The sequence below is a fragment of the Penaeus chinensis genome, chromosome 12, assembly GCF_019202785.1.
Source record: "Penaeus chinensis breed Huanghai No. 1 chromosome 12, ASM1920278v2, whole genome shotgun sequence".
Taxonomy (NCBI): Eukaryota; Metazoa; Arthropoda; class Malacostraca; order Decapoda; family Penaeidae; genus Penaeus; species Penaeus chinensis.
The window spans coordinates 39893099-39903098 of NC_061830.1; the positions used below are offsets into that span (position 1 = coordinate 39893099).

General features: G+C 34.6%; 2 protein-coding genes across 7 annotated transcripts in view; one reads left to right on the forward strand and one right to left on the reverse strand.

The window, feature by feature from the left end:
* The window catches only part of LOC125031219, an 8224-nt gene extending 7796 nt beyond the window's left edge, over positions 1–428 (forward strand). The window contains exon 13 of the mRNA XM_047621849.1: positions 162–428. Coding sequence (XP_047477805.1) covers positions 162–225 — 64 coding nt within the window. The 3' untranslated portion in view covers positions 226–428. The remainder of the gene's footprint in view (positions 1–161) is intronic.
* Positions 429–1828: 1400 nt separating this feature from the next.
* LOC125031129 overlaps positions 1829–10000 on the reverse strand; it is an 8386-nt gene continuing 214 nt past the window's right edge. The window contains exons 1-7 of one of the 6 annotated variants that reach the window (XM_047621656.1): positions 8419–10000; positions 6149–6302; positions 5764–5894; positions 5557–5682; positions 3562–3665; positions 3056–3192; positions 1829–2691 (exon numbers count right to left, since the gene is read on the reverse strand). The exon at positions 8419–10000 is cut by the window's right edge and continues 214 nt beyond it. In XM_047621656.1, the coding sequence (XP_047477612.1) occupies positions 2362–2691; positions 3056–3192; positions 3562–3665; positions 5557–5682; positions 5764–5894; positions 6149–6292 (972 nt within the window). In that variant the 5' untranslated portion in view covers positions 6293–6302; positions 8419–10000 and the 3' untranslated portion in view covers positions 1829–2361. Of the gene's footprint in view, positions 2692–3055; positions 3193–3561; positions 3666–5556; positions 5683–5763; positions 5895–6148; positions 6303–7515; positions 8368–8418 lie in introns of those variants that run through there. The other 5 variants (XM_047621654.1, XM_047621653.1, XM_047621652.1 and 2 more) reach the window with 5 other exon arrangements.

Genomic DNA, 10000 nt, shown 5'->3' on the forward strand with positions numbered 1-10000 from the left:
CCCTCCTGTTTCTTTAATGCACAGATACACATGCATGTATGAATACACATACAAATCTATTTTACTTCACTTTTCAGTTACCCATACTTCATTATCATTTTTACTTCCCAAATAATATATTTCGATGATAAGCCATCATTTTCAACTCTTCCCTTCTGCAGCCATTCTGCAGTACGGAAGGTCTCAACCACTGCTGAAATCCACGACGACGAAACATCCCTGTAGAAGTACTGCCAGACAAGAAGGATTTGGACAGATTTTAGCTTAAGGAACAAACAGTGGACTTTTTAACTCCCTTTCCCCCCTTTAAGTATTTGTCCTTCCCTCCATACCTTCCTTGCATGTGTAAATAAAATTTCCTCCCAGATTTTGAAGAAAATTATAAGTATGTTATTTGTCTTTTAATGAGAGGCATTATAATCAGACTTTCCATTATGTGACTATGTTCTCGTTAGAAGAATATCAAAGATAATTAGAGATATTACTGCCTTTTTTCCAAGGGCTTGTGTCCACTTTGGAAAATACTGAAGCCCCCCCCTAGGAAGGTGTGCCCCCAGGTTAACCCCTTGCCGATGGGTACGACGGGTAGACACGTGCTATGCCCACTGTTAGTACTTGTTTGATTGTTTTTACACATAGATGGCTATACTTGTACTAAGACACTAATTAGCCAGTTACGAGTATTGCCCGTCTCGCCCGTTCACCCTTTTCTTTGATTTATGAAATATTTTACGTTATCTTATTTTGCTGTTACTAATATATAAAAATATTATAATAATTATAATGTTTATAATAAAAATAAGACCATCAATATTCACAGCACTAGTAAAAAATAAGTTTTTCCCGCCAATTCAAATCAGGTACGGTCACAAGGTCTACTAATTGACTCCTTTGTGGCTAAGCACTAGCAGAGCCATCTATGGGCAGACATTTCACAAAAAAATATAGAAAATAGGCACAGCATTTTCCCCAATTTTTGTTAATTTTCCCCAGAGGCATTGGGTTAAGAACCACTGCTTTAAAGCATTGATAGAAATGTCATAAAACTCTACAAGAAAGTATTATTGCAGGATGGAAAATTTCCAGCTTTTTGTCTCCATCTTTCAGAAAACAAATTCTGTTTATCATTTTTTGAGGGCCTGTAGCTTAATGTGATGTTACGACTAAGATTGTACATTTGCACAACCATGATGTAATATTAAGAGAATATGGTTAATATTTGTGGGTTGTATGATTAGTTCATCTAATGTATTTAACAGTGATGTGAATCTTCATGACTGAATAATAAAATAATAATAATAATAATAATAATAATAATATTAATAATAAACACAACTAGTAACTATTTACCATACATGAAAGCAGTAAAAATGAGATTTTGATGAGAGAGAAAAAAAAGTGATTATATATATATATATATATATATATATATATATATATATATATATGTATGTATGTATAAAGATTATATTGTATTATATTATAATAATAAAAAATTGTGTATAGACACACACACACACACACACACACACACACACACACACACACACACACACACACACACACACACACACACACACACACACACACACACACACACACACATATAAACTGTTAAAAGGGAGGCATTCTCATACACAGCTACATTTTAAAATAGGGCCTGCCTGTGAGGGTTTGATTAAGCTTTCATTTCCATTTATAATTCATGTTGATTTCTATACTAAATACACTCATACACATACATACATACATATAAATGCTATTATATATTTCCATATGTAAAACATGCTGTTATTATATGCTCTCTGATTTCTTGAATACATATCCAAATACATTTACATAGGGCAATAAAATTCATATAACATTTTCATATAAATATATTCTCCAATGCTGTAAAAAAAAAATAATTCATAATATATAAACTATGAAGCCGAAATAAAAACAGAAGGAATTAACGAGAACCTGAGATGTACGTTCATAACATACAAAGTTAAAACTAATGAGGATGTGAATAATTAATCCAAGAACTGTGAGATATAACCTTTGTTGTGGTAAGGAACAACATATGAATACAGCTTTAGTATAGAGAGTTCAGGGATTAAGATAAATTGCACATTGTATGAAAGGCCTAATTTCTTGATCTTGGTTCAAGGACAAGTTCATTTGCATTTGCCATAATATTCTAAAAAAGTAGCCCCTATATGTATTGATATATAAAAATATATAATATGTATTTCCCTTCGTCAAACACTCTGATTATAATATCTGTCAAATAATAAAGTTTTCAGGAATTACATACTATTTCATTATGTAGATTGGTGTCGCTTTTCCCTTTCAGTGCATTTTGACGATTCTCCTTTGCTAGCTTTTCCTTCCTCCTCTATCTTCTTCTTCTTCTTCTTCCTCTTTTCCTTCTTCTCCTCCTCCTCCTCTTCCTTCTTTATTGCCTTCCTCCCTTCCTTTCTTATTGCCTTCTCTTCTTCCTCCTCTTCCTTTTTTATTGCCTTCTCCTCTTCTACCTCCTCTTCCTTCTTTACTTTCCTTCTCCTCTTCCTCCTCCTCAAGCGTAAGTTCATGAAAGAGGATGTAGTTGGATCTTTGACCAATATGGTGACCAGAAAAGTTTAAAGTAAACGTTGCTCCTGTGAAATCTTGAACCATATTGTATTCTACTATATTTTTAGTGCTACCCTGAAAACGAAATTAGAAATGAATTAATCTAAAATCGACAATAACTGAATTTAACTTATAATCACAATCAATTTGAACAATTTGACATCTAATTACAACACTTCATCTGAACAAAATAATACTTTACCAAATCATTGTGATTGTTAAAATTTGAATGAAAATTTGTCATTTCAAAGACATATAATTAACATTCTGAAAGGATTAATGTTCATTATAGAGAAAAAAAAAATATCAACAGCCTGACATGATCAAAAAACTACTAAGCAAACAAGTAACTAATCCATATTATTTAATTACATAACTTTAATCGATAAGAAATTTGTAGAGATTATAAGAAAGTTGTGGAGCGGCGACATTAAACTACCTTTTTATTCTCATGAAGGGTCCAGACATGATGGCAGAAGGTCCTAGCAAAGCCTTCTAACTCAGCGTGTTTTAGAGGGTCAGACGACCACTGTGTCCAGGCTGCTAAAACACTACATTGCTTTGCAGTATTGTTTCCTGAATGGGAATGACAGTACATTAGGGGGAAGAGTAAAAAAAGAGTAAATTGGGCTTAAGGGATAGAAAAGGGGAAGAAAGAGAGGAAGCAGAAAAAAAAGAAAAAAAAAGGAAAGGGTAAAAAAAAAAAAAAGGTAAAAAATTGAAACTGGGAAAAAATAAAAGGGGAAAAAAGTTGAAGGAAGAAGATGTAGAGAAGAAACACACTTAAAATAGGATCATTACCATGTTGAAGTCAAAAGCCAAATCTCACCATGACTTGCAAACTATATCTGGATGACAAGGTATTCTCAATTCTATTAGACATATGAGGTAATATTAAACATTATTTTAAATCAATCAAGCTGGACTAAGGGTTAAAATAATTACCTGTACCATGATCATCACCTGCAACATTACTGCTGCAATACCTTGCAGATTCTTGTGCAAGGGAAAGTATCCTTGCAGCATTGACCATCTGAGTTGCAACGTCTCTGAAATTGAAAATGTTTATGAAAGAGTAATACCGAAACAGCCAATAATAAAACTGCCAAGACAATAAAGTAAGTGAATTATCTGTCTCTCTCTTATTACAGTAGATCCTCATTTTGTTTATCTCTAAATTATATAAAAAAGAGTAGGTTTCTTTAGGTTCATTAATTATGCTTTTTAAATCTTATTGTGTATTTTTCATGCAAATTTACATAAATTGATGCAAAAAAGCAACACGAGCACAGTACTTTACAAGGTGCATCAATGGTTATAAGGACTAGTAGTTAAAAAATGATTTTGATGTATAAGCCATATGGATAATACCAGAATCAATATCCTAAAAATCTAAAGATTCTTAATCTCTAAAGGATATTGTATTCTTAAGCAAACTCGGATGAAGACACAAGGCAAACTGGACCTCTATTGTCCTCCAGTACTTAAAACATATTGAATAATTTGCTTGAATATCTTAACACCATATCAGGAGTATCCTTAGAAAATCTGTGAAATCCAGTGAAAATAAATATCTATTGGTTATTTCAAACCCACAAAAAGCTGAAGTATTATTTCTGGCACACAAAATTCTATCTTCAGCTCTCAACACATCGTTCTCAAGTGGTTTCAAGCCAAAGCAAACATCAGAGACAACTGAAGAACTCAATCAACAGCTCAAGAGTAAACTAGAGTCTAATCTCTTCACCGAGTGAGCACAAAAATACTTGTGGCAAACACTTTGTCTTTGACTTGGCAAGCTGTCACTGATTAAACTTCGAGATCCACTCTGATGATATATAATGTCATGTGTTGGCAGCTCCACTCTCTTATCAAGATCTAAGCATTCCTAATCTTATTGACCTCCATTCAATATTTTCCATGATGTGAAGAAAGGTGGGTTGTGTCTTTGCCAAAGTGGTGATTCAGTATCTCTCCGCCCTTTCCTTATCTTTGCATGTCATCTCCCTCCCCTGGGCAATATTAGCTTGGGTTCGTTTGGCCATCTGTTTCAGCTTTATCAGACTGGGTAATTGCCTTGTCGCCTTAAGTCTACAATCTCTTTGAATCTGACCAATCAATAACAGGAATAGCTAATAGGCAAGTCTAAACCAGCAGTTCCCAATCTTTTTCAGTGTACGACCAATGCTAACATCTTAACTATACCACCATTCAAAAAGTTGTGGTAATCTCAATTAATATCTGGTATTGAAGTTCAAACAAACTATCTAAATGCACTCACATGCAAACATTAATAAACTAGGAAGGAAAGAATGGTCTTACTTCTATTATTTTAAATGATCAAACTGCTTTTTTATGAACTTACAAAAATAATGACTATCAGCTTCAGGGTTATCATGAAAACCACTAGCAGGCCTTGCCTAATAGGCTAGGAACCACTGATCTAAACTGACTTAACAGTGATAATTAGAACAACACTAATTATATAGTGATATTTAGCATAACAGCAACTGAGCAGTGATATTTAGCTTAACACTTACATTTACCATCATTTAATCATAAACTGTGTTCTGTTATAAAAAATGAAAAAATACTGCAGAAAACATATATCAAAATATTTCTCCCATTATGAACTACATTGTTCACAAGAGTAAAAGAAGTCAATACATCACATATACTGATTATATTCATCTTTACAAACATGCTTATAAATGCAGAGTAAAATCTTTTAGACTGACAAAAATTACTGTCAGCAACAAAGGATCTGAAAGTTTAAATTTAAAGACACTTTTTTGGATCATCCATTAGCTATCAAAAGAAGATACTATAATAATACTGTAACACTAACAAACAGCATATAACTCCTTTTTCTAACTTTCCTCTTAAGCAGTACCAGCAATATTTATTAATTATACCTTTATCAACAGTAAAGACACTTACCCACATTCTGGAAGTGTGCTGTAGGTATGAAGATCATCAATGATAATAAGACTTGGCCTGTCCTTCTCTGGAACCATATGCAAGGATGCCAGATACCTGTACAGTTCTGTTGTGCAATCAGCATATCTGAAATAAACATTCCATTAGACAAATTGAAACTCACAAACTGGAAGAGAAAGGGTGTTACTCACCAAGTCAAACACTTACAGGAACCTTATGTTGTTCATAGCAGATGATGAGGGAGGGGGCATGCCATGGACAGGAGGAGGGAGACGTGCAAGTTTCTGTGGAGCCATGAACAGTACTTGTCCCCCTGCTTCACCCTCTGTCACTGCTGCCTGGTGTGAAAAAAAATATATATAAATTTGGGATTTATGTACAACAGGGTTTGAGAATGAAACGAAAAAAAAAAAAAAAAAGAAAAAAAAATAGGTTACAGAATTATAAAAGTGAAGATAAGTCATTACAGGCAAATAGCCAATACAGAAAGTATATACATTCACTATCAAGGAGTAATGATAGGTATATAATAAAGATAGCTACCTAGGGGAAAAAACTAATAATATTTTTTTCAAAAATAATCATAACTTACTTGCATTAAGAGAGCGGTTTTCAGTGACTTTGCTGGACCAATAATACATAATGAAGGAACTGATGACAGCTTATATCCAACATAGTCTTCTAATATCTTAAGACTGCAATTAATTGGGAATATTCTTTCTATCATCCCAGCCATGCTAGGTTATCTGAAAAAAAAAACTTGGTTGAATATATTGCATTAAAGCTCACACATATTAACTATATGTAAATTGCTATACAAATGCAAAAGAAAACCTTAACCTTTGAATTAATAAATAGACTAGAAAGGAGAAAGTTTCTATATAGATTGACTTGTTTTTTCTTTATGCATTTAGACATGAAGAATGAAACTTATACTTTATTTATATTTAGACAAAAAATGTTAAGTAGAAAAAGAGTCAAGCAACAAAATTATGTAGAAAGTAAATACAAAAGAAGAAGGAAACCAAAAAAGGAAGAAGGAAAAAGAGGAAAGAATCATACAGGTGAGAGAGAGAGAGAGAGAGAGAAAGAGAGAGAAAGAGAGAGAGAGAGAGAGAGAGAGAGAGAGAGAGAGAGAGAGAGAGAGAGAGAGAGAGAGAGAGAGAGAGAGAGCGAGAGAGAGAGAGAGAGAGAGAGAGAGAGAGAGAATATAAGTTACACATCAAATGCATTATCTGAAACATTACACACCAAAGGAAACCAGCTATGAGAGAAATAAACAGGAAGGACATACAGTCACTCATAGCTTAAATAAGAAATAACAAAAAAAAAAAAAAAACTCAATTAAAAATAACAGGAGACTAAAGCAGCTGACAGTAGAACAAGGTTTATCTTCAGTCCCCAAAAAGTTGACATGCATAAAGAATCTCTTCCAAATTTAACCAACCTAAATGTGGTTAGAACGAGAGAGACTTCCAAGAATGAGGAAGTAAAGAATAATATTTACATTATAAATAACATGGACTATAGATAGTTTTCCTTAAAACAGCAATATTATACAATTTGTTTAGGTACAATACTACTGCTGAACATAATTCTAAATTTGTATAGGCTGACTAAGTATAAAAGAATGAGATGTTGCATTTACTCAGCTCACTGTGCCATTTACTTTTCTATACTTGGTTATAGTTTAATATTATCCAAGATTAGCAGACAGGATTTATCATACAGAACTGACAAGTGCTCCATCCTACTGATAAAGATTCTTAATAAATACCATCTTAACATCGAATTTAATTTTCATTACGTTCATCATCATTGCCTATGGTGTTTCTCTTATAAAGTTTATCATACTAAAGAGCAAGCTTATTTACAATCTACTATAGCACGTACACAAGCTTACATATCTACATTTCTACAATTTCTATGAACAAAATGCCTTAGCAATTAGATTCATACGTATTCGTGGTAATATAACACGACGACGAACAATACCAACATATTTTGCCATTTCCCTCTAATCAACAAGAGTATGACCAAGGAAAAGAATCCCCAGCCATCATCATTAGTCAAATGAAGCTACGCTGTCAATAAGATCCGCTGACATAAATAGCAACGAGTAAATTGAAGTAATTTTTGATTGTCTTCCACACAATTCAACGTTCAAATTCCATTGTTTACAACTAGTAACGGGCGTATGATATATGTTGAGAGTTACTACTGATAATCTTAAAATCTGTGAATATGTTATATTGTTTATTTCGGTTGTTAAAAATAAGCATGTCCAACACTTATATTTCAGCTTTATTTTTATGCAAAAATGTGAAATGACATAAATATTTTGGCTTGTAACTCTAAACATTACGGAAATTCTCGTATGTTTCTATTTTCATTTGCACAATATCAAGTACTTGTGCTAAAAATATCCTGATCATATTATCAGAGACGGAAATGCCTATTTACACTACGAATGAACAAATATTAGGTAATATCGTGGGTATCAACTTCCCAAAGACGTAGTATGCTATTGGCTCTTGATGACGTCATAGGGAACTTCTTACGGACGATGCGATTGGCTAAAGATATTGCCGCAAAACTAGGAATATCTTTCATTTTCTTTCATTTCGTAATTCGAGAGGAATTTCCCCCGAGTTAGAATAATATAGATTTAACGAGCCATTGTGTAAATGAAGAGTTCAATAATACCCCATTCTACTCTAACAATTGCACGATCGAGAGCCTTGAATTATGAGCCTTTTTTTGCTCTGTCACCGACCTCAGATCTTGATATATATTTCGTACTAAATCCTGAACCCTAAGTACAGACCGAGTGACTACAGCCCACCATAAGCAACGACCAACCTGAGGACGTAGGCATTTATCGGGAAGAGCGGAGGCAATGCATAAGCCATAGAAAACAATAGATCGTCCAAAGACAAACGGATGCTGAGAACTCGTCTCTCTCTCTCTGGTCTTCACATCACACCTTCACGAGCCTCTTAATTTCGCGCCTGCTATTTTTATACCGCCACATTAACCTCCCTTTTCAAACGACCGAAAACTCCCATAACCGGCTAAGGAGACCCGGTCCCCTAATACAATGGAGCAGCTTACGGATCCGTAGAATATAAACGAATTTTTACAGCCATCAACATTGCCAGAACAACATTAGTCACATAGTATGAATCGGTGGTTCTGCATGTGAAGCTACGGTATCTTTAGGGTGTCATGACCATGTGACACGAGGCATGGCGTCTCCCTCCGCGCCGATGAAATAAACGTGGTCTTGATCTCGTCGTGGGGTGTCTAAGAACTCTTATATACCGCGGGGGAAAGTGTGCGAATGAGAACTTTTGAGACGAGGGAGTCGGAATCTTCGCGAGTGAGTCATCGCTTAAACCAGCTCTGAGTCAGTCGCGACACACCACCTGAAACCCCGATAAGACCACCATGGAAATAGTGGGTAAGTACCTCGGAACGGACGATTCTCTGTGTGTACGGTGCCCTAGGGGGTTTGCCTATGTGGGAATCGTCCCTTTTCGCCGATGTAATTTGAACGCGGGGGTCCTTACGGCTTTCATGAAGGTTGGGGGTCGGCCAAGTTGAATCAGAGATATCCAAACCCCGTTATAATGATCAAGGACGGGACAGGTAGAGGTTTTGTTAAGGTAAAGAGTCTTCGAGGTAAAAAAAAAAAAATCGATTTCGACATCTCTTTTTCTTTTTTTTGTTTCGCCTTTAAAGTTGATCAATGAAATTAGGGGTTGTCTGTAGCAAGGGTCGGAGGCGTCTGCGTAGTTGAAGACTGAAAATATGGTTGGAATTTAGACGAAACAAGTAATTGGTGATGTCCGGTAGGGTTAATTTTGCAACGTAAACAACCCTTTTCCAACAGACGAGCCAAAAGATGAAAAAAAAAAAAAAAAGATAAAAAAAAACCATTCTATCCCTAGGCCTATCGAGAGTAGAATCACCGAGCCGAAATCAGTTTTATCATCAACCACACCAATATTTATCTCTAAAAGGTATCCTATCCTCGTCAATGTCTCAATGTAGTCAAAAAGCTAAAAAAAAAAAAAAAAAAAAAAAAAAAAAAGGATTTTGGTACCATGAGCAGTCTTCAGACCCTTGTCATATTAGACAGGTTATTATCTGATACCACTCAGCTACCACACGCGAGATTGGCTGATTGGCAATTTCGTTTGCGTTTGTTTGTCTTTGTCTCCCATTGATTTTTTGGGAGGGACTATGTTTTTCTTGCTGTTCTCGATAAAAGGAGGGTGATTTTATATCTTATTTTTTTGTTAGCTGAATGGAGATTCGTATAAGGGAGGATATATATAAATATTTTTTTCTCCTTTCTGCTTTTCAACCTGAGAATTCTTTGAATGATTCAATTTTGCTCCTGCTTCTAAAAAAAATAAAGACTGTTAAATAAAACCAC